Here is a 25,966-nt window from a genome sequence, read left to right on the forward strand (position 1 = left end):
TGACCTACGAGGTTCAGTAGTAACTTGATTTGAAGTTTCATGATCAATATCATTAGCTTCCTCACTAATTGGTGTAGGTGTCACAGGAACCGGTTTCTGTGATGAACTACTTTCCAATAAGGGAGCAGGTACAGTTACCTCATCAAGTTCTACTTTCCTCCCACTCACTTCTTTCGAGAGAAACTCCTTCTCTAGAAAGGATCCATTCTTAGCAACGAATGTCTTGCCTTCGGATCTGTGATAGAAGGTGTACCCAACAGTTTCCTTTGGGTATCCTATGAAGACACATTTCTCCGATTTGGGTTCGAGTTTATCAGGTTGAAGCTTTTTCACATAAGCATCGTGGCCCCAAACTTTAAGAAACGACAACTTTGGTTTCTTGCCAAACCATAGTTCATAAGGCGTCGTCTCAATGGATCTTGATGCTGCCCTATTTAACGTGAATGCAGCCGTCTCTAAAGCATAACCCCAAAACGATAGCGGTAAATCAGTAAGAGACATCATAGATCGCACCATTTCTAGTAAAGTACGATTACAACGTTCGGACACACCATTACGCTGTGGTGTTCCGGGTGGCGTGAGTTGCGAAACTATTCTGCATTGTTTCAAATGTAGACCAAACTCGTAACTCAAATATTCTCCTCCACAATCAGATCGTAGAAACTTTATTTTCTTGTTACAATGATTTTCCACTTCACTCTGAAATTCTTTGAACTTTTCAAATGTTTCAGACTTATGTTTCATTAAGTAGATATACCCATATTTGCTCAAATCATCTGTGAAGGTGAGAAAATAACGATACCCGCCGCGAGCTTCAACATTCATCGGACCACATACATCAGTATGTATGATCTCCAACAAACCTGTTGCTCGCTCCATTGTTCCGGAGAACGACGTTTTAGTCATCTTGCCCATAAGGCATGGTTCGCAAGTACCAAGTGATTCATAATCAAGTGTTTCCAAAAGTCCATCAGTATGGAGTTTCTTCATGCGCTTTACACCAATATGACCCAAACGGTAGTGCCACAAATAAGTTGCACTATCATTATCAACTCTGCATCTTTTGGCTTCAACATTATGAATATGTGTATCACTACTATCGAGATTCAACAAAAATAGACCACTCTTCAAGGGTGCATGACCATAAAAGATATTACTCATATAAATAGAACAACCATTATTCTCATATTTAAATGAATAACCGTCTCGCATCAAACAAGATCCAAATATAATGTTCATGCTCAACGCTGGCACCAAATAACAATTATTTAGGTCTAAAACTAATCCCGAAGGTAGATGTAGAGGTAGCGTGCCGACGGTGATCACATCGACTTTGGAACCATTTCCCATGCGCATCGTCACCTCGTCCTTAGCCAGACTTCGCTTAATCCATAGTCCTTGTTTCGAGTTGCAAATATTAGCAACAGAACCAGTATCAAATACCAAGGTGCTACTGCGAGCTCTAGTAAGGTACACATCAATAACATGTATATCACATATACCTTTGTTCACCTTGCCATCCTTCTTATCCGCCAAATACTTGGGGCAGTTCCGCTTCCAGTGTCCAGTCTGCTTGCAGTAGAAGCACTCAGTCTCAGGATTAGGTCCAGACTTGGGTTTCTTCTCTTGAGATGCAACTTGTTTGCTGTTCTTCTTGAAGTTCCCCTTCTTCTTCCCTTTGCCCTTTTTCTTGAAACTGGTGGTCTTGTTGACCATCAACACTTGATGCTCCTTCTTGATTTCTACCTCCGCAGCCTTTAGCATTGCGAAGAGCTCGGGAATTGTCTTATCCATCCCTTGCATATTGTAGTTCATCACGAAGCTCTTGTAGCTTGGTGGCAGTGATTGAAGAATTCTGTCAATGACACTATCATCCGGAAGATTAACTCCCAGTTGAATCAAGTGATTGTTATACCCAGAAATTTTGAGCATATGTTCGCTGACAGAACTATTTTCCTCCATCTTGCAGCTATAGAACTTATTGGAGACTTCATATCTCTCAATCCGGGCATTTGCCTGAAATATGAACTTCAACTCCTGGAACATCTCATATGCTCCATGACGTTCAAAACGTCTTTTAAGCCCCGGTTCTAAGCCGTAAAGCATGGCGCGCTGAACTATCGAGTAGTCATCAGCTTTGCTCTGCGAGACGTTCTTAACATCATTAGTTGCATCTGCAGCAGGCCTGGCACCCAGCGGTGCTTCCAGGACGTAATTCTTCTGTGCAGCAATGAGGATAATCCTCAAGTTACGGACCCAATCCGTGTAATTTCTACCATCATCTTTCAACTTTGCTTTCTCAAGGAGCGCATTAAAATTCAACGGAACAACAACATGGGCGATCTATCTACAATCAACATAGACAAGCAAAATACTATCAGGTACTAAGTTCATGATAAATTTTAGTTCAATTAATCATATTACTTAAGAACTCCCACTTAGATAGACATCCCTCTAATCATCTAAGTGATCACGTGATCCAAATCAACTACACCATGTCCGATCATCATGTGAGATGGAGTAGTTTTCAATGGTGAACATCACTATGTTGATCATATCTACTATATGATTCACGCTCGACCTTTCGGTCTCAGTGTTCCGAGGCCATATCTGCATATGCTAGGCTCGTCAAGTTTAACCCGAGTATTGTGCATGTGCAACTGGCTTGCACCCGTTGTAGATGAACGTAGAGCTTATCACACCCGATCATCACGTGGTGTCTCGGCACGACGAACTTTGGCAACAGTGCATACTCAGGGAGAACACTTTTATCTTGAAATTTAGTGAGAGATCATCTTATAATGCTACCGTAAATCAAAGCAAAATAAGATGCATAAAGGATAAACATCACATGCAATCAATATAAGTGATATGATATGGCCATCATCATCTTGTGCTTGTGATCTCCATCTCCGAAGCACCGTCATGATCACCATCGTCACCGGCGCGACACCTTGATCTCCATCGTAGCATCGTTGTCGTCTCGCCAACTATTGCTTCTACGACTATCGCTACCACTTAATGATAAAGTAAAGCAATTACAGGGCGATTGCATTGCATACAATAAAGCGACAACCATATGGCTCCTGCCAGTTGCCGATAACTCGGTTACAAAACATGATCATCTTATACAATAAAATATAGCATCATGCCTTGACCATATCACATCACAACATGCCCTGCAAAAACAAGTTAGACGTCCTCTACTTTGTTGTTGCAAGTTTTACGTGGCTGCTACGGGCTGAGCAAGAACCGTTCTTACCTACGCATCAAAACCACAACGATAGTTCGTCAAGTTAGTGCTGTTTTAACCTTCTCAAGGACCGGGCGTAGCCACACTCGGTTCAACTAAAGTTGGAGAAACTGACACCCGCCAGCCATCTGTGTGCAAAGCACGTCGGTAGAACCAGTCTCGCGTAAGCGTACGCGTAATGTCAGTCTGGGCCGCTTCATCCAACAATACCGCCGAACCAAAGTATGACATGCTGGTAAGCAGTATGACTTGTATCACCCACAACTCACTTGTTTTCTACTCGTGCATATAACATCTACGCATAAAACCTGGCTCGGATGCCACTGTTGGGGAACGTAGTAATTTCAAAAAAATTCCTACGCACACGCAAGATCATGGTGATGCATAGCAACGAGAGGGGAGAGTGTTGTCCACGTACCCTCGTAGACCGAAAGCGGAAGCGTTAGCACAACGCGGTTGATGTAGTCGTACGTCTTCACGATCCGACCGACCCAAGTACCGAACGCACGGCACCTCCGAGTTTAGCACACGTTCAGCTCGATGACGTCCCGCGAACTCCGATCCAGCAGAGCTTCACGGGAGAGTTTCGTCAGGACGATGGCATGATGACGGTGATGATGTTGCTACCGACGCAGGGCTTCGCCTAAGCACCGCTACGATATGACCGAGGTGGAATATGGTGGAGGGGGCACCGCACACGGCTGGAATAGATCAACAGATTAATTTGTGTGTTCTAGGGTGCCCCCTGCCCCCGTATATAAAGGAGCAAGGGGGGAGGCGGCCGGCCAGGAGGAGGGTGCGCCAAGGGGGGAGTCCTACTCCCACCGGGAGTAGGACTCCTCCTTTTCCTTGTTGGAGTAGGAGAGGGAAGGAAGGGAGAGAGGAGGAGAAGGAAAAATGGGGGGCGCCGCCCCCCCTCCTTGTCCAATTCGGACTAGAGGGGGAGGGGGCGCGCGGCTGCCCTGGCCGCCCCTCCTATTCTCCCACTAAGGCCCATAAGGCCCAATTAACTCCCCGGGGGGTTCCGGTAACCCCCCGGTACTCCGGTTTTCTCCGAAACCACTCGGAACACTTCCGGTGTCCGAATATTGTCGTCCAATATATCGATCTTTACGTCTCGACCATTTCGAGACTCCTCGTCATGTCCGTGATCATATCCGGGACTCCGAACTACATTCGGTACATCAAAACACAAAAACTCATAATACCGATCATCACCAAACTTTAAGCGTGCGGACCCTACGGGTTTGAGAACTATGTAGACATGACCGAGACACGTCTCCGGTCAATAACCAATAGCGGAACCTGGATGCTCATATTGGCTCCTACATATTCTACGACGATCTTTATCGGTCAAACCGCATAACAACATACGTTGTTCCCTTTGTCATCGGTATGTTACTTGCCCGAGATTCGATCGTCGATATCTCAATACCTAGTTCAATCTCGTTACCGGCAAGTCTCTTTACTCGTTCCGTAATGCATCATCCCGCAACTAACTCATTAGTCACATTGCTTGCAAGGCTTATAGTGATGTGCATTACCGAGAGGGCCCAGAGATACCTCTCCGACAATCGGAGTGACGAATCCTAATCTCGAAATACGCCAACTCAACAAGTACCTTCGGAGACACCTGTAGAGCACCTTTATAATCACCCAGTTACGTTGTGACGTTTGGTAGCACACAAAGTGTTCCTCCGGTAAACGGGAGTTGCATAATCTCATAGTCATAGGAACATGTATAAGTCATGAAGAAAGCAATAGCAACATACTAAACGATGAAGTGCTAAGCTAACGGAATGGGTCAAGTCAATCACATCATTCTCCTAATGACGTGATCTCGTTAATCAAATGACAACTCATGTCCATGGCTAGGAAACTTAACCATCTTCGATTAACGAGCTAGTCAAGTAGAGGCATACTAGTGACACTATGTTTGTCTATGTATTCACACATGTATTCTGTTTCCGGTTAATACAATTCTAGCATGAATAATAAACATTTATCATGATATGAGGAAATAAATAATAACTTTATTATTGTCTCTAGGGCATATTTCCTTCAGGAGGGCCCGTTCAAGGTCGTCCATGTCTCCAGGCCTGGCGCCGCGCGGCTGGAGACACAGGATGGGGTACCCATCCAGAACGCCTGGAACATCCAGCACCTCCGGAAGTTCTACCCATGAAGAAAGGCCCAGTGCCTGTGAAGATCGCCGCCCGTGACACTCTCACGTAATAACGAGTGGGGCTGTACACGCCCCGGAGTCTTAGGAGTGCAGCCCTCGGACCTCGGGGGCTCCCTCCCACGTCCATGTGGCTACACTTATCTCCGCGCTGGTGAGAAGACTTGAAGACTAGACTAGGTGCCGGACGCGGCTTTTCATTTGCTTTCCGTAGTTGGCTCGCCTCCTTTTAATTGAAAGTTTGCTTCTGGAGTTCCTTGCTGGTTTGGTTCCGTCGCATTTTGCTGCTGTTTCCAGTTCTAGTTTAACCTGTTTTCTCTCTCTCGCATGCCTCGCGAGGGGGCTAGGCAGGCGCCCTCGCGAGCTTTTTTCCTTTCCTATGCCCTTCGTCTGTTTTTTCGTGAGGCATCCTTGTTCGAGCCAACAAGCTGGCGCACCTCTCCTGATCCGTGCCCCTCGGGTATCGCGATACGAAGCGCTGGGTCTAGGCTCGGGTGAACAATAAGCCTCCTGGCGACGCTCCTAACAAGTTTTTGCAGTTCCCTAGCACCCGCCAAGTCAAGGAAGGCCTCCGCAGGCACCAGGAAGCGAGTCCCTTGCGAGGAGGAGGCTACCCCAAGCGTGCCAGGCTAAGTTACCTCTACACAAAATAACGACAAAACACGGAAACAACAAACATAGCATAATGATTGGGAAATCATAGTTCGATACACGCCCCTCCGGGGCCCATACTGGTTTCTTCTTGATGCAGAAAGGAAAGGAAGAACAAAATAAAGCAGCGCTTGCCCCTATAGCGGTCCACGGAGGCAGGCTCCTGGCGCCGTCCTGAGCTCAGCCAGACCCCTCCTCGCGCTTCACGGAGGCGCGGCAACGAGACGATCCGCTATCGCCTTCGAAGCGGGCGCGGCGGTGTGGCGGCTGGTCGTAGCCACCGCTGCTGGAGCTGTTGCCGGGGGAAGAGCTGCCATAGCTGGACGAGACGCGGTCGGCACCAAGGGCGGGTTCGCCCTCGTCCTCATCTCGACCATCGCCAAGGCTGAGCACCTCCTCGCCGTCCTTCACCTCGGGGCAGCACCCGGCGCGGCGACCAGCTTCCCCAAACACCCTCACGTATAGGGTCGCATCACCGTCGTACCTGAAATGGAGGGTGCACCGCCTGCCCAGGCCGCGCGCGCGGGCAAACGTCTGCCAACCGCGGGCCAGAGCTATGTTGCCCGCGGCAGAGACCTCGACCACAACCCAAGAAGCTCTGCTGTAGCAACCGTCCGCCTGCAGCCAGAGCCCGCCTGAACCGGAGGCCGGCAGCTCATCGGCGAAGAAGCGCGAGAGCTTAAGCTTGTTGCCGGCCGGGTTCTCCGACCAAACGACAAACTCCGGCAACACCTCCGCTGAATGGAAGCGCGACCGGGGAGGCCATGCAACCATGGAGCGTCTCCCTTCGTCAACAGGGCTGCCACGACAGGAACGACCCCTGCCACGCGCAGCGGCGCCACCGCAGGAATGGGGGGCCGCGGCGGGGGTCGCGGTGTGCTTGCGGGGCCGGCCGCGTCCACGCTTGGGCGCCGGGGAGCCGGGCCCCTCGCGAGGGGCCTTTCCCTTCTCCGCGGCAGAGAACCTCTTCGACGGCGCCATCGGTGTCGGCGGTGGAGCATAGGAGGAAGAAGCAAGCGGAATGGGAAGAAATGGCGACGGGGGCTGTGAGGGAGTCCTGGATTAGGGGGTCCTCAGACAGCCGGACTATATACTTTGGCCGGTCTGTTGGACTATGAAGATACAAGATTGAAGACTTCGTCCCGTGTCCGGGTGGGACTCTCCTTTGCGTGGAAGGCAAGCTTGGCAATTCGGATATGTAGATCTCCTCCCTTGTAACCGACTCTGTGTAACCCTAGCCCCCTCTGGTGTCTATATAAACCGGAGGGTTTAGTCCGTAGGACAACAACAGTCATAATCATAGGCTAGCTTCTAGGGTTTAGCCTCTACTATCTCGTGGTAGATCAACTCTTGTAATACTCATATCATCAAGATCAATCAAGCAGGAAGTAGGGTATTACCTCCATCGAGAGGGCCCGAACCTGGGTAAATATTGTGTCCCCCGCCTCCTGTTACCATCCGCCTTAGACGCACAGTTCGGGACCCCCTACGCGAGATCCACCGGTTTTGACACCGACATTGGTGCTTTCATTGAGAGTTCCACTCTGCCTTCATGATAAAGGCTTGATGGCTCCTTCGATCATCGGCAACGATGCGGTCCAGGGTGAGGTTTTTCTCCCCGGACAGATCTTCGTATTCGGCGGCTTTGTACTGCGGGCCAACTCGCTTGGCCATCTGGAGCAGATCGAGAGCTACGCCCCTGGCCATCAGGTCAGGTTTGGAAGCTTGAACTATACTGCCGACATCCGCGGAGACTTGATCTTCGACGGATTCGAGCTCATGTCAGGTGCGCCGCACAGTCACGACGAGCACGACTTAACTCCGCTGTCGGACGGTGTTCGGGAGATCACACCTGTGGCTACTCCGGCCCTCAATCCGGAACAGACCGTGCCGTCCGAGGACAGGTGGATAGGCCCCGCCACGGAGGCCGCACACTCAGCGACGATAGGGCCGAATACTGACTTCACCTCCTATGAGACCTGTCTTACCGGACCCCTGCATTCGTCCCTGGCCACAGGTTCCGAACCGCTTGCGTCCGTGCCTGTCCAATCTGATTGGGCACCGATCATGGAGTTTACCTCCGCGGATATTTTTCAGCACTCGCCCTTGGGCGACGTGCTAGATTCATTGAGGTCTCTCTCCTTGTCAGGAGACCCTCGGCCAAACTATGTCCGGCTCGGGTGGGAAGCGGACGACGAAGAAATTCGTTCCCCACCCACCCACCACCCACTTAATAGCCACTGTCGACGACTTAACCGACATGCTTGATTTCGACTCCGAAGACATCGACGGTATGGACGACGATGCAGGAGAGGAACAGGAAGCACCGCCCACAGGGCGCTGGACAGCCACTTCATCATATGATATATACATGGTGGATACACCCAAAGAAAACAATGACGAGGAACAGAAGGATGCAGCAAAGGATAATCCCCTCGAGAAACAATCAAAGCGATGACGCAGGCGCCGCTCCAAATCCCGCCTTAGCAAAAACAGCGATAACAACGCAAAAAAGAATAATACCCCGGTCGACTCCAAAGGAAACGACGACCACACGGACCCAGTGATGGAGCAGGGTGAGCTAGCGGATGGCGAACATAGTACGGAGCCGCTGTCCGATCACGGCGATGCCGAGGGTAAAGCTCATCAACCTGTCTCCGGAGAGGAGAACAGTCCGGACGATGATGCACACATCATCCTGGAAAGGCACTTGGAACAAGAGAACCTCCATAGAAGGCTTATTGCCACCGCAAGGAGCCTGAAGAAGCAGAAGCAAAGGCTTAAGGCCGCACAGAATACGCTCAACAGCAGATGGAATAAAGAGCTTGACACTAAAGAAAAGTATGGCGGCAGTCGCCACACAAAGAGCTATACAAAGTGCAAGCTGCTGCCTGAATTCGACGACGAGGCTTTAGAGCCCATTCAGCCAAAAAATAAAATGGCCGATCAGCCGGATCGACCACCCAGTGGCCGCGACAGGGCGGCTAACGACGTCGCACCCAAGTCAGTGCACGATTTACGTGAGGACCTGCACAAAAAAGTCGGTATGGCCAGGTCCATCTACGGATCTAGGAAGCGCGCTCCGGCACAAAATCATGGCCGCCCAAACGAGTATACTGATCAAATAACAGCTCGGAATCAAAACCGAACACTACAACCGTCAGAATGCCATGACACATCCAAATACAGGGGTGCCGCGCACCCCCTATGCTTCACCGATGAGGTGCTGGATCACGAATTTCCAGAGGGATTCAAACCTGTGAACATAGAGGCATACGACGGAACGACAGACCCTGGGGTCTGGATTGAGGACTTTATCCTTCACATCCACATGGCTCACGGAGATGATCTCCACACCATCAAATACCTGCCCCTCAAGTTGAAAGGACCAGCTCAGCACTGGCTGAAAAGCCTCCCCGAAAACTCAATTGGAAGTTGGGAAGAGCTTGAGGATGCTTTTAGGGCTAATTTTCAAGGGACCTATGTCCGACCTCCGGATGCAGACGATTTAAGTCACATAATTCAACAGCCCGGAGAGTCAGCCCGAAAGCTTTGGAATAGATTTCTCATGAAGAAGAATCAAATCGTCAACTGCCCTAATGCTGAAGCCTTAGTGGCTTTCAAACACAGTGTCCGGGACTAATGGCTCGCCAGACACCTCGGCCAGGAAAAACCGAGGACAATGGCAGCCCTAACAAGCCTTATGACCCGCTTTTGCACGGGCGAAGACAGTTGGCTGGCCCGTAGCGGCACCAGCAACCCAGGCACATTCGAAGTCAGGGATGGCAATGGGAAACCGCGACGCAATAAAAGCAAGCGTCGAAACAATGAGGACAGCCCAGACAACACGGCGGTAAACGCCGGATTCAGGGGCTCTCGACCCGGTCAACGGAAAAAGCCATTTAAAGGCAGCAGAGATGGACCGTCCAGCCTAAACAAGATTCTAGACATATTATGTCAGATTCATGGCACCTCCGACAAACCTGCAAAGCACACCAACAGAGAATGCTGGGTCTTCAAGAACGCCGGCAAGCTAAACGCCGAACACAAGGGGAGGGAGACACCAAGTGAAGACGAGGATGAGCCTCGCCAGCCGAACACTAGGGGACAGAAAAAATTCCCACCAGAGGTCAAAACAGTGAACATGATTTACGCAACTCACATACCGAAGAGGAGGCACAAACGCGCACTCCGAGACATATACGCCGTGGAGCCCGTCACCCCCAAGTTCAACCCATGGTCGGCCTGCCCAATCACTTTTGATCGCAGGGATCACCCGACTAGTATCCGGCGCGGAGGATCGACTGCCTTGGTGCTAGACCCAATAATTAACGGATACCATCTCACCCGAGTCCTTATGGACGGCGGCAGTAGTCTTAATCTGATATATCAGGACACCGTCCGCAAAATGGGGATAGACCCGACAAGAATCAGCCAAAGCAATACTACCTTTAAAGGAGTAATACCAGGCCCAGAGGCCCGCTGCATGGGCTCTCTAGTACTAGAGGTTGTATTCAGTTCTCTCGACAACTTCCGAAGCGAAGAATTAACCTTTGACATAGCTCCATTCCAAAGCGGCTATCACGCACTACTCGGAAGAACAGCCTTCGCTCGTTTTAATGCAGTACTGCATTACGCTTATCTTAAGCTTAAGATGCCCGGTCCACGTGGCATCATCATAGTTAGCGGAAACACAGAGCGCTCCTTACGTGCGGAGGAATGTGTGGAGGCTCTAGCAGCCAAACACTGAACGACCTCTCCAACTAGAATAAATGATCGGTCGTCAAGACCGCGGACACGGTTAGACGAGTCCGGCGCACCACTAGCTATAACAGCTCAGATAAACCTGAGATTGGGTCGATGGATATACCCCCATAGGTGGTGCTAGGGGCTTCCCGCATGTAAAAGTGCTACAGTTTGGCTTGACCCTATTTAGATTGCATTTTAATGGTTCATTAAGAATAACCAATTTTTCGCATGAAGACTTTCACCTGGGTTTCTCTCTTTTACAGATGATCAACATGCTACACCCTTCTAGGATACGGCACAACGAAGACACAGGCGCAGACGTGCAGCAGGGCCCGCTCAAAGGTTTCTTTTTAGATTAAGACCCTGTGTAAACCTTTTTTACTGTCTCTTGTTGCTTCACACCCTCCGGATACTCAACACAACCGAGAGGGATGCTGGCGTTATTGGCATTTCGTCACGTCAGACTAATGCACGTACCTGCAAATTCAGGGCTCATTATCGAGGGCGTTACTCAACCCAGTATATGTTGTAAAGTCCGAATACCTTAGGGAGTGTTCGGTGTCGCGAGTTTGGCCTTATATGCATCAGCTCCGAATCATGTCTTTGGTTAATAGTTGGGTTTGCCCGGCTCCCATGTTTTGCTACCTTACGTTCCGTTCTATCGACTAAGGTGGCATCAGGAGAACTACTGCGATTGTGTCCTGGTTCATCTGGATGAGCACCTCAGTAGAGAAAGCCGAAAACTGACTATCATGATAAAGCGCGAGACTGGTCAACCACTCGATGATTCAGCGGAATCTTCGCGATTCCTCCGCATTAACGAAGGGCCCCTTTCCCGGTCATGTATGTACGCGCACCGTATTCGGATGAGCAAGGAAGTACCAGAGGCTATATAGTAGCCCCGCCGTCAAACTCCTATGGCTAAGTGAAAGTGTTAAAGCTATATAGTCCGATTGCCTTGTTCGCCGCGCTATCACCTCCTTAACGGACCAAGACGTTGGATCAAGTGTGAATACGCGCTTTTCCGAACACCCCCGCATTATGTCCGTGGGGGCTGAAGCCGATGACTGCAAACTTTCAGGTTATCTACATACATAAACGGCCGCACAGGAGGCATCATAATACTTTCAGGCAAAAGTATAAACACAGCCTTTATAATCCAAACAGCATTGTTTTTACAACTGGGACACATATCACTCAAACATGATACTCTTCGAGCACTGAGCCTCTATTAAACGAGCGCCTTCTAGGACTTCTTCAAAATAGTGCTCAGCCGGGACCTGGCCAACGGCCAGACCCCGGGTTGCAATAGCGGTGGCCTCCATCTCTGCCCAGTATGTCTTAACACGGGCAAGAGCCATCCGTGCACCCTCTATGCACACCGACCTCTTTACAGCGTCGATATGCGGCACAACACCAAGGAATCGTTGCACTAAACCAAAATAACTATTCGGCCTTGGTCCCTCCGGCCAAAGATGATCCACGACAGACCTCATGGCAAGTCTGGACAACCTATGGAGCTCGGCCCACTCAGCCATTTGTTCATTTAACAGCAGCGGACGCGTTGGAGCACTGAACTGCGGCCAGAACAACCTTTCCACCTCATGATCTTTCTGATCTTTGAAAAACTTAGTCGCATCAGTAGCACTCATTGCCAAGTCCAAGTACGCGTCTGCAGCACTCCATAATTGATCCAGAGGGGCATACTTCGGATCTCCGAACTTCGTCCGCAACAAAAAGGGCTTCCCAGCCATGATATCTCCGGCTTGACGGAGCTCCTCCTTCGCCGCTCTGATCTTAGAGCGGGTTTCCTTGGCTGATTCCATGGCTTTCTTCAGGTCAGCCGCTTTCGCTTGGCTTTCCTTTTCAAGAAGCTCATATCGGCCGGCGGCATCTTTCAGCTCAACAGCCATCTTGGCTATTTCATCTTCGCTCTGGCGATGAGCAGCCTGTTCGGCTCTTAACTCTTCGGCCGCCTTTAGGGTGGCCGCATCACTTCTCCTGGCTTGTTCCTTGGCTCGGGCAAGTTCCGCCCGAAGGGTCTCCACGGCGGCAGCTCCATCTGCAGTCACAACATATTATAGATACTAGCATCATGCTCCTCTTAATATTTGTTGACCACCCGAAAATACATACCCCGTGCCTCGTCAAGCCGCTTGTTCACAAGCGCGATGTCGGCATCTGCCGCGTCAAGCTGCCGCCTCAGTTCGGCAAACTCAGCAGTCCGGCCAGCCACCGGACCCTCAGCCGCCTGCACATGTAAGTAGCGCAATCATTACCTGGGACTATGATCCTCTGTTTGCCGCCTTTGGACAACAACCAGAGTCTCAGGGGCTACTATCTGTATAGAGCACACCTAGCGTGTGCGGTACCGTCAAAAAAATATATATATGTTACTTTGCGTACCTCAAAGCCTCTTAGCAGGCTTGTAAAAGCTTCATGCAACCCACTTTTGGCGGATGAAATCCTCTCAACCACCGTACCCATTAAAGTACGATGCGCCTCTGAGATAGCCGCTTGCTCCAGAAGGCCCATCAGTGCGTCCGGTTGTGCACCGGACTGTCCCGGACTCTTTTTGTTGCTCTCCTTAGGAGCCGAACACTCCGGACTTCGGGTGGCCAAAGGGTTACCTTCTGGCCTTGGCGGATCAGGAGAAATCCTCCGTGACGACACCTCAGGGTCGTTCGCCCCATGAGGCGGGGAGACAGGGGGAGGCGCTTCGCTCTCCATCATCTTCGGAAGAAGATCCCCCGAAGACGAACTCTGTCAAGAAGGGCTACGATCCAGACTACTAGACATACATCTCGGTTATTGTCCTCGGAGATAAAGCAGGATATATTTACCAAAAGTACTCTTGTTCACTTACAGCTCGGTGGAGGGCTGACCCCCTTGCGGGCACTGTGCAGTAAGGATGCCCTCCGGGGCAGGGCCCCCTGGCGAAGGTTTCTTCCCTCGTTTGGAAACCCTCATTTCCAAGTCTTCAGAGGCGGTCCTTTTCCTTCTTTGGGGAGAGGGGATTCTAGATTCTTCTCCTTGATTATCCTCCTTCGCGGAGACACTAATTCCCCCGGTTTGGATGAGTAATGCGTGAGGCCCGCTTTCGGCTTCTTTATTCCTCCCTTTATCTTCCCCTGATGGCACTTGATAAGGTGCGTGCTCAAGCATCCTGGCTAGTACAGGATCCGGTGTGCCTTCGGGAAGGGGGGCCGAACACCTGATCATCTTCGCCTTTCTTATCCAGTCCTGGCCAAGAGCGATTTTTTCAGAATGATGTTGTGACAAATAAAAAGACAGCATGTTCAGCCGCAGAATTACTTACGTGGGTATCTGGACGGTTGCAGTTGAGACCCGCATCCTCGGTGGTGTCCGGACACTTTATTCGTGATCCGAAGAACAATCCATACATCTCTTCGAGCATCACGCCGAAGAATTGCTGAATAGTTCGCGGTCCTTCCGGGTTGAACTCTCACATACGGAAAGATCGACGTTGGCATGGTAGGACCCGACGAACTAGCATAACTTGCATTACCTTGACAAGACTGACATCTCTCTTGAGGAGATCTCGGATGCGACTTTGCAATGTCGGCACGTCATTAACTGGCCCCCAGTCCAGCCCCTTGTTGACCCATGATGCCAGTTGTGGCGGGGGGCCCGAACGGAAGGCGGGGGCAGCTACCCACTTAGTACTTTGGGGAGCTGTGATGTAAAACCACTCCCGCTGCCATAAGTTGGACATCTCCGGGAAGGAACCCTTTGGCCATGGAACATCGGCGCCTTTGCTTATTATGGCACCTCTGCATTCGGCGTGTCTCCCATCGATCATCTTCGGCTTCACATTGAAGGTCTTGAGCCATAAACCGAAGTGTGGGGTGATGCGGAGGAAGGCCTCACACACGACGATAAACGATGAGATGTGAAGGATGGAATCCGGAGCTAGATCGTGGAAATCGAGCCCGTAATAGAACATAAGCCCTCTAACAAAGGGATCAAGACTAAAGCCTAGCCCTTGGAGGAACTGGGAAACGAATACGACACTCTCGTTGGGTTCAGGAGTGGGGATGACCTGCCCTTGAGCAGGCAGCCTGTGCGAGATTTCGGCGGTCAGATACCTTGTTTCTCTTAGCTTCTTGATGTCCTCCTCTGTGACAGAGGAGGCCATCCACCGGCCTTGAAGGTTGGATCCGGACATGATTAAAGGTCCGAAGCACTTAGCCTGAGCCTTGGGTGTTGGAACTCGAGGTGGGGGAAGGGAAGGATCAAGCGCGAGAAGAAAAGAACAGGCCTTGGCCCCTTTATAAAGAGGTCGAATATCAAGCGTCCTCCGCGTGGCCGTTTGGAACTTGACTAAAATCGAGGAGTCATACTAACAAGCATGCTTGTGTTACCCTCACCCGTATTGATGAGAATCCCGTGATAAGAGGAACACGATCTCTGCTTCAACAAGACGTGCCAATAGAACCGCCTCGCAACACGTGCAGTGGCAGGCTGGGAAAAACGGTTCGTAATGACCGAACCACGGCAGGATGTCATGTTATGAAAAGTTGTCAGCAGATTAGATTTGTGGAATATTATACTCTCTATGGTGGTATGTGGAGTTTGTTTTGCAGAGCCGGAGGCGATCCTTGTGTTCAAAATCTTCTATGGAGTATTCGGAGGAAGAACCCGCCTTGCAATGCCGAAGACAATCTGCGCGCCGGACTCATCGTCATTGAAGCCTAGTTCAGGGGCTACCGAGGGAGTCCTGGATTAGGGGGTCCTCGGACAGCCGGACTATATACTTTGGCCGGACTGTTGGACTATGAAGATACAAGATTGAAGACTTCGTCCCGTGTCCGGGTGGGACTCTCCTTTGCGTGGAAGGCAAGCTTGGCAATTCGGATATGTAGATCTCCTCCCTTGTAACCGACTCTGTGCAACCCTAGCCCCCTCCGGTGTCTATATAAACCGGAGGGTTTAGTTCGTAGGACAACAACAATCATAATCACGGGCTACCTTCTAGGGTTTAGCCTCTACGATCTCGTGGTAGATCAACTCTTGTAATACTCATATCATCAAGATCTATCAAGAAGGAAGTAGGGTATTACCTCCATCAAGAGGGTCCGAACCTGGGTAAACATTGTATCCCCCGCCTCCTGTTACCATCCGCCTTAGACGCACAGTTCGGGACCCCCTACCCGAGATCCGCCGGTTTTGACACCAACAGGCTCTGCCCCCCCTCATTTATAGCAGGAGAAGGCGAACCAACAGCCCCCACGATCACAGGTAATGATGGTTTTCCTTGCATGTCGCAGGGACTTGTCAAGTCGGGCAGTTGCCGAGGCAGCGTGGGGAAGCGGAGACGCCCACGTCCAATCAATCGCCACACGTCGACCAAGGCCGCAGGCTATTGGGGCCCGCGGCGCAACACACTTGACCTTTGGCTTCGCCTCGAAGCCAAGCCCGAGCGTGCCTTGGGCCCGGGGGTACTGTCGGCGTTCTGGGAACGGGGGTCCCCAGACTTGCCTGCCTACGGCCCACGGCGTGGCTCTGCTAGCAGGCCCATACGGCCCATCTTCATCAACAAGGCATTCAAGACCTTCGAGAGGGGCTAAGCCTCACGAGGCGGACGACGCAAGGCCTCCTCAGGAGCGGCCTCACCAGGCAGGCTCGCGAGGGGCGGAGAGATCAAGGCAAGGCAAACCTCGCGAAGTTCTCATGACGTGAGCCATGACGATCGAGACCAAGCGGGCGCCAGCGCGCGCAGCGTCCTTGTTTCCTCTTTGGTGCAAAGGAGGCAAGCGCAGGTGCGGAGTACCGAGGATCAAGAAAAGGTTTCCATATCAGTGCAACGAGACCAAGACCAGCAGGACGGCAAGACGGAGGTCACCATGGGGCCCAAGGCGGCGTCACCACCAGAGCCTTTTGCAGGCGAAGATTACTTTTGTCAGGATAAGCTGTACTAGCTGTCCCCTTTCAAATTGGCCGTTGTTGGCTCCCTTCCCGCTCAATATTTGGGGAAAGGACCAGGACCTCTATAAATAGGACTAGCCACTATAGTAGGAGGGAGATCAGCTGTTCCTTAGCCACCACAGTAGGAGGCATCGAATCCTCACCCACACAAGTTCGCCAAACACAAGAACACCTCAACCTCAGGAGGCTATTCTTCCCCTTTGTACTGTTCATCCTGAGCCCAAGAGGCAATCCACCACCACCACACTGGAGTAGGGTATTGCACCACAATGGTGGCCCGAACCAGTATAAATCTTGTGTCCCTTGTGTTGTGAGTTCGTCAAGTTAGTCCGTGAGATCTTAGCAAAACTTGGACGTGGATCGGTAGGGGGGGAATCTTCGTGCGCACCCCAGTGTTCGAACCTTGAGGGTTTTGCCGGAACCCATGATCCAACATTATGTTCTCCGCTAGATAGGAATTTTGGAGTGATTCTTCATCGCACTTTGAGGGATGGTTATATGATCCGATTATATTAGCATTGTTGAGAGGTTGCACTAGTGAAAGTACGGACCCTAGGCCTCATTTTCAAGCATTGCAGTACCATCTGTGCTCCCTTTTATCAATTGCTACCCTGCTGTTTTTTATTGTTACTATTACAAAAACCAATATCTACTATCAATACTACACTTTTATTACCATCTCTTCGCCGAACTAGTGCACATATACAAATTACCATTGTATTTGGTGTGTTGCGGACAAAAGAGACTCGTTGTTATTTGGTTGCAGGGTTGTTTGAGAGAGACTATCTTCATCCTATGCCTCCCACGGATTGATAAACCTTAGGTCATCCACTTGAGGGAAAATTTCTACTGTCCTACAAAACTCTGCGCTTGGCGGCCCAACACGTGTCTACAAGAATAAAGTTGCGTAGTAGACATCAAGCTCTTTTCTGGCGCTGTTGCCGGGGAGGTTAGGTAAGCGTCACTCTCACCCCTTCAATGAAGCTCTTTTCTGGCGCCGTTGCCGGGGAGGTGAGTGCTTGAAGGTATATCTTTAGATCTTGCAATTGAATCTTTTAGTTTCATGTTTTATCACTAGTTTGGTTTATAAAAATAAAACTACAAAAAAATGGAATTGAGGTTGCATCATATTATTCATCTTTATAATGTATTTTGTGAAAATGATGGATCTTAAAATTGTGCTCAATTGATAGAAGAAGATTTCAATAGAATATTTGGTATAAATGATGAGCATGATTGCAATGTTGTTAGTACGAATTCTTTGAATATCCATGATGCTAATGATATGCAAAGCCATAAGCTTGGGGATGCTATGTTTGATGAAGATGATATTTTTAGTCCCCCGAGATTTGAGGTGCAAATTTGTTATAATCATTGCATGCCTCCTATTTATGATGATTATAATGATGAAAGTGGATTTGGAGAGGTCATGACTTTATTTAGTGATAAATCCACCATTTTGGATGAGGCTTCAATTGTCTATGATAACAAAGTTGCTATCTATGATGATTATGGAGATGACATGTATGCTATAAAGAATAATGATAACCATGAAACTTTTCATCATGATTTTAATTTTCACTCTCATGATAGTTCTTTTGTTGAGTTTGCTCCCACTACTATTGATGAGAAGAAATTTCCTTATGTGGAGAGTAATAAGTTTTTTATGCTTTTATGTCATGAAAAGAATGCTTTATGTGATGGTTATATTGTTGAATTTCTTCATGATGCTACTGAAAATTATTATGAGGGAGGAACTTATGCTTGTAAGAATTGCAATAATATCAAGTTTCCACTCTATGTGTTGAAAGTTTTGGAGTTATGCTTGTTTTGCCTTCCTATGCTAGTTGATTCTTGTTCCCATAAGTTGTTTGCTAACAAAATTCCTATGCATAGGAAGTGGGTTAGACTTAAATGTGCTAGTCATATGCTTCATAATGCTCTCCTTGTGTTTCAATCCTTATCTTTTATGCGAGCATCATTGAACTCATCATGCCTAGTTAAAAGGCATTAAAGAAAAGCGCTTGTTGGGAGACAACCCAACACTTTTACCTACTGTTTTTGTGTGTTCACATGATTATGCTACTGTAGTAATCATGTTTTATTGCTTTTGTTTCAATAAAGTGCCAAGTAAAGCCTTTGGGATAGTGTGGATGATAGTTGACTTGAATCTGTGCAAAAACAGAAACTTTTGCTTCCAGAAACAAAATTGTTTAAATTCACAGGAACGTGATAAAATTCTGAAATTTTTAAATATGATTGATATGCAAATTCTCTATGTTTTCCTCATTTGTCAGATTATTTGGAGTAGCAGAAGCATGGTTATTCTGCAGATCATTACACACTGTTCTGTTTTTGATAGGTTCTGTTTCCGATGCATAGTTTGCTTGTTTTCTAGTTTCTATGGCTTATATTGCTCAATATAAATTGTAGAAATGATATGCTACAGTAGGCATTGTGTGGAAACAATTATGAATCTTGTCTTTGACAGTACCAAAGTGAAATGGTTTGCTCTTTATCATACTGACCTATCTCATGAAGTTCTATTAAGTTTTGTGTGATTGAAGTTTTCAAGTTTTGGGTGAGACACCGATATGAGGAGAATAAGCAGTGACAAGACCCTAAGCTTGGGGATTCCCAAGGCACCCCAAGGCAATATTTAAGGAATATCCAAGCAACTAAGCTTGGGGATGCCCCGGAAGGCATCCCCTCTTTAGTCTCCAACATTATCAGTAACCTCACTTGGAGCTATGTTTTCATCGTCACATGATATGTGTTTTGCTTGGAGCGTCATTTTCTTTTTTTAGGATTTGCTTGCTATTATTTAGAATAATGTTTTGCACCTTTATTTTCAATAAAAATGTCAAGGATAGCCTTTACCATGCTTATTTTGCAAGTCTATGTGTTGCTGTTTCAAAACAAAAAGTTTACCGCTGTTGCAAAAATTCCCTAGAAAAGTAAGAATGTGATAAAATGTTGAAACTTTTTTGCATAATAAGCTCTGATAAATGTTCAAAAGTTTGGTAATTTTTCATAATTTTTGGAGTTAAATAAGTATTGATACTCTTGCATTCTTTACAGATTGCACTGCTTTAGCAGATTGCTATTATGTTTGCATTGTTTGCATATGTTTGCTTGTTTAATGATTCTATTTGAGGATAGGAGTATTAAATATGCAGAGGCATTTAGTATGCAATGTTTAATAATAATTTTAGTGATTTGCTACAGTAGAGAATGATAAGTTTTTTGCATTGGTTTATACTAACTTGTCTCACGAGTTCTTGTTGAGTTTTGTGTGGATGAAGTTTTTAAGTTTTAGGGGAACCGTGATATAAAAGGAATTAAGGAGACACAAAAGCTCAAGATTGGGGATGCCCAAGGCATCCCAAGATAATATTTCAAGAAGTCTCAAGCATCTAAGCTTGGGGATGCCCTGGTAGGCATCCCACCTTTCTTCATCAACAATTATGGGTTAGTATCGGTTGAGCCTAAGTTTTTGCTTCTTCACATGAGTTGTCTATTCTTGGAATGTCATTTTATTTTCATTTTGCTTGATGTTTTAATAAAAATACTTAGATCTGAAATTTTTAAATAAGTTAGAGTCCTCACATAGCTATCTATTTACTTAACTACTCGATTGATCTTCACTTATATCTTTTTGGAGTATCTTGTCATTTACTCTTGTGCTTCACTTATATCCTATGAGTAAATTATTAAATAAATCAAATGTAATGAAGTTGAAATTATATGTTCATATCATGCCTAGTTGTAGCTTCACATTGGGTTTAGAAAGTGAAATCTTTTGAGGCTTGACAATCACAATATTGGTCATACAAGCAATTCATGAATGATTAGTAGAAGGAAGAGAACTTTCACATGCAAATACACTATCTTGGAAATCTTTTGTGATTGTGAGCCCCCATCAAAATATTATATGCCAAAATTGTTGACATTGGACAAGGAAGACAACGTAATGATTTATGTTTGTGCATATTCACATAGAAGTTATATTGTCATAGATCCTTCAACATGTGGTGCTTGCCCCCCATCTTTGGTAGCCAAAAATTCGGCACCAAGTAGAGATACTACTTGTGCATCCAAAAACCCTTAAACCCAAATCTTATTTTCAAGAGTCCACCATACCTACCTAAGGATTGAGTAAGATCCTTCAAGTAAGTTGTTATCGGTGCAATAAGGCAATAAAAATTGCTTCTAAAAGTGTTAGATCATTTAGTGTAAGAGAAAATTGAGCATTGTACGAACTTGTGATGGCAAAGAATAAAAGCGACAGACTGCATAATAAAGGTTGCTATCATAAGGGGCAATATAATGTGACGTTCTTTTGCACTAAGGGGTTGAGCATACAAACAAATAAGCGCATGGCAACCTATGCTTCCCTCTGCGAAGGGCCTATCTTTTACTTTATGTATTTACTTTATGCAAGAGTCAAAGTTTTTCTCTCTATTCCTTTTTATTTTTCTCCTTTGGCAAGCATCATGTGGTGAGGAAAGATCTAGGCACATATGTCCAGTTGGATATGGGTGGCATGAGTTATTATTGTTGACATCACCCTTGAGGTGAATATGTTGGGAGGCGAAATTATAAGCCCCCATCTTTCTATGTGTCCGGTTGAAACGTTTTGCTCATGTGTATGCGGTGAGTGTTAGCAATCATAGAAGACTATATGATGGTTGAGTATGTGGAGCTCTTACTTAGTCTCTGTTGAATAAGTTGAATTGCAATTGTTTGGTGACTGAGAACATAGGTTGTTGAGTTTCAAGAGAATTCATTGTTTGAACCTTAACATGTGAATTGTTTCTACTTTAACATGAGAAGTTTTATAAGAAAGAGTTGCTGTTATGATGCTAGGAAAAGTGATTGAAATTATCATTGATCAAACTTATGCACTTTGCTAGCATTCACACTTCATAAATTATTTCTTTTATCATTTACCTACTCGAGGACGAGTAGGAATTAAGCTTGGGGATGCTGATACGTCTCCAATGTATCTATAATTTATGAAGTATTCATGCCATGTTTACCACAATTTTATATGGTTTTGGTATGATTTCCATGGAACTAACCTGGACTGACGCTGTTTTCAGCAGAACTACCGTGGTGTTGTTTTTTGTGCAGAAATGGAAGTTCTCCAAATGAGTTGAAACTTTTTGATGATTTTTTTGGAACAAAAGAGACCCCCTAAGCTTTGTGGGAGGGCCAGAAGAGCCACGAGGAGGGAACAACCCACCAGGCGCGCCTGGTGGGCCAGGCTCGCCCCGGTGGGTTGTGCTCACCTCGAGGCCCATCTTCGCGTGAAACCGACGCCAAAAAATCCTATAAATAGAGAAACCATTAGGGGTTACCCTAGATCAGATGTTCCGCCACCGCAAGGCTCTGTAGCCATGAGAAACCAATCTAGACTCCGTTCTGGCACCCTGCCGGAGGGGAAATCATCACCGGTGACCATCTTCATCATCTCGGCGGCCACCATGATGAGGAGGGAGTAGTCCACCCTCAGGGATGAGGGTCTGTACCAGTTGTCGGTGTCAAAACCGGCAGATCTCGGGTAGGGGGTCCCGAACTGTGCGTCTAAGGATCAAGGATAACAGGAGACAGGGACACGATGTTTTACCCAGGTTCGGGCCCTCTTAATGGAGGTAATACCCTACTTCCTGCTTGATTGACCTTGATGAATATAGGGGTTACAAGAGTTGATCTACCTCGAGATCGTAATGGCTAAACCCTAGATGTCTAGCTTGTATGATTATGATCGCCTCTACGGACTAAACCCTCCGGTTTATATAGACACCGGAGGGGCCTAGGGTTGTACAGACTCGGTTTACAGAGAAAGGAATCTTCATATCCGAACGCCAAGCTTGCCATCCACGCAAAGGAGAGTCCCCTCCGGACACGGGGGAAAATCTTCTATCTTGTACCTTCATGGCCCATTAGTCCGGCCCATGGCACATAGACCGGACGCCCGAGGACCCCCTATTCCAGGACTCCCTCAGTAGCCCCCGAACCAGACTTTCAATGATGATGTGTCCAGAGAGCAGAGTCTTCGGTGTTGCAAGGCGGGTTCCTCCTCTTAATACTTCAAAGCAACTAAACCAAAGGACTGTATTCAGCCTTTACATCTTCGGTCTTGGTAAGGTGAGTTCTTTGAACAGCTCGGCTTTACATTAAATGTTATACCCTTAGGCTTATGCGCCATCGTTGCCTCGGCTTCCATGTGCCAGACGAATATGAAGGGTCCAAGTATTTTTACACATAACACCCGGGCCATGTAGGGAAGGCGTCTATTTAAGGAGATTGAATCTCAGATGCCATTCCACACCAGGCGGAAAATCCTTAGAGCTTGCCACAAGAAATCACATAATCATGACTGGCGCTCCCAGTTCTTCCTCCCGCCCTCACGGCCCTGAAAAAGGCGATTGGGAGAGCTACTCAGTATCCCACGCCCAGCTGACCAAGCTTCAGACGCAGGGATATCTCCCTCGCGCGGATCTAGTCCCCGTTTGGGTGGGATTAACCTCCATCAACGGCGAAGCCCTGGCGGAAAACTTCCCCAACCCTACCGAGGGGGAGCGAGTGTGCTTAGTCTCCTTCCTGTTAAGAGGCGTTGGATTTTCTATCCACCCTTTCCTCCGAGGCCTCTTGGAGTACTATGGCCTCCAACTGCACAATCTTACGCCGGGCTCCATTCTGCATATCGCGGGTTTCGTCGCTCTTTCCGAGCTGTTCCTAGGCTGCGAGGCCCATTTTGAGTTATGGAGGAAACTTTTCTGCCTCGTCCCTCACTCCCAAAAGGGATCCATATTTGAGGTGGGCGGCGCCGAAGTATGGCGCATAGCCGGGACAGGATACCTGTCCGGCACTCCGAAGAAGGCATCCGAAGAGTGGCCCTCAGAGTGGTTTTACAATGAAGATGTTGTTCTCCCAGATCCAATCAGAAGGGGCCTACCCGAGTTTTCCAATGCTCCGTTAAAGAAACACCACAGCTGGCGCCCCGGGAGCCTCGAGGAGGAAGACAGTGCAGAGGTCAAAAAGCTAATGAGCAAGATAAAGACACTTTCCCAATCCGGACTATCCTTGATTGAGGTAATGGCGATTTCAATAACGCGAGGCATTCAACCACTCCAATCCAGAGGACTCCCCATGTGTCACTACAACGGGGAAGATGACGCATCGCACTACGGGCGTAAGGGTCCGGACAACTCGCCGCCTTGGCTGCCATGTTGGCTGATCTTTATAAAGGGGAGAAAGAATATTTCACTCGCCTTAAGTGCCAAGAGGGCTTTTGCATGTACAACCCTCCCAGCTGGGTGAGCCTCCGTTTCGTAACCTTACTCAATCCTCTTCCTGAGTCGCATCTGGTTGAACTTAATCCGACCATTTTTAATAGGAATGAAGGAAGGTTGCCGCGGGGATCTATAGCCCTGCTCCGTAGCCGGAGGACCATATTCGGGACCTAGATCCCGGGTTTGAAGAGGATCTGGATATATTCGTAGAGCTCAAAGAGGGGTCTTCTATTAGGCAAGCTATGACGACATATAAGTGGCCATTATAGCCGATTACCCCGGCCTCCTTCCCTCGTCCCACGTAAGTACTCAGGAGACGTCTCCTCCAAAAGGGTTTTCCCATTGCGCCTCACCCACCGCACTGTCTCGTGCTTCAAAGGGGTGGCGCTCGTCTCGCCACACCGTATCAGAGGCGTCCCTTAAGAGGGCGGAGCCTGAGCAGGGCGGGTCTTCGAAGAGAAAGGCGGATGGCAATACCACCGCGCCTTCATCACAAGGTATGCTTTTTAATATGCCCTACTACAGTCATACCGAATTGTGACGTTTCCTGCTATGCTTTATTTCAGGAAGAGCGTTCTCCGGATTGTGTCCAGAGACCTTGCCGGACATGCCTCAGCCAATCTGACCCCGGACCCTGCCTCCAAGGCTAGAGTTGATACGGGTGCAATGCCGGATTGTCCTTTCTCTGAAGATTCGGATAATGTATCCGTCACCAACTCCGAAGTGGAGAGTGCAATGAACCATCGATGCCGGAGGGCAGCTATGCGTGACCCTAACTTCACTGACGAGGCATTCAATGCCTTTAGCTCAGCGGATGCATACATCCAAGCTTCTCGGGATGGACTTGCTAGAGCCACTCACCAGCTTTCAAAGTATATGCGGGTAAGGACTATCGTGTAGATTTAATGATCGTATGCCAGTAGCCCCCGAGACATGAAACAGTTGACGCAACTGATTTAAGGATCATTGTATAAACAGGTACTCACGGAATAAGAACAACATGCTGTCGTAGGAGCTGGAAAAATGTCTGACCCAGCTAACTGCTGTCACCGCCAAACTGGAGAAGTCCAAGGAGACACAGACTGGTAATGTTCACTACTATCCGGAAAATATAATCATATACCAACAATGTTTTTGAAATAAACACTGTTGTATTTACGATGCAGGATCACCTGATCAACTGGAAGAGAGACTAAAGGCCGTGCAAGCGGATAAACAGCATGCCGAAAGGCAAGAGGCCGCTGGTCAACGGGTATTGACATGGACCAGGGATGAGAAGAACAAGCTACAAGATGCCAACATCAAGCTAGCCGAAGAGCTTAAGGATATACGAGCCCAACTGGCGGATCCCTTGAAAGAGAACAGAAAGCTGAAAGGCGGCATATTCAGTATGCTCCGAAACCTTACTTCCGTATAGTCCCCTGGTGGAAAGTGTTAACAAGTTTGTCTCTGTAGGTGTGCTGACCAGTCGGCCCGAAGGAGAAGTGTCTGGATTTCAAGGCGATCTGCTGCAAGAGCTGTCCAAAGTGCATGACCGAGCTCGGAAAGCAATGAGGAGCATTGCTAAGGCCTTATGGTCGCCCGATTCTCCTCCAGGAAGTATGGAGGAGCTCGTGAATTTATTCAAGGGAGCTCGTCGCCGTTTTGGGCTATGGAAGATATCGGCATGCCGAGAAGGCGCCCGAGAGGCCTGGGCCATGGTGAAAACACGGTATGACGGACTTGATCCAAATCATATGGCCCGGGTCGGGCCTCGGGGACCATATGGATAGGAAATTTCGGTTAGCTTGGTATATGACCAAGTGATGATAGCCGCCAAGTTTTCACAACAGGATTATAAACTAGACAACGTGTTAGATGGTCTAGAGGAAGAAGAGGCTG

At 48.1% G+C, this 25,966-nt stretch overlaps 1 protein-coding gene across 1 annotated transcript in view; it reads left to right on the plus strand.

The window, feature by feature from the left end:
- The window catches only part of LOC109764695 (uncharacterized), a 63,059-nt gene extending 37,557 nt beyond the window's left edge, over positions 1 to 25,502 (plus strand). The window contains exons 4-5 of the mRNA XM_073511891.1: positions 25,098 to 25,170; positions 25,252 to 25,502. Of these exons, the coding sequence (XP_073367992.1) occupies positions 25,098 to 25,170; positions 25,252 to 25,502 (324 nt within the window). The remainder of the gene's footprint in view (positions 1 to 25,097; positions 25,171 to 25,251) is intronic.
- The last annotated feature ends 464 nt before the right edge of the window (positions 25,503 to 25,966 follow it).

The sequence above is a fragment of the Aegilops tauschii genome, chromosome 3 (assembly GCF_002575655.3).
Source record: "Aegilops tauschii subsp. strangulata cultivar AL8/78 chromosome 3, Aet v6.0, whole genome shotgun sequence".
Lineage (NCBI taxonomy): Eukaryota > Viridiplantae > Streptophyta > Magnoliopsida > Poales > Poaceae > Aegilops > Aegilops tauschii.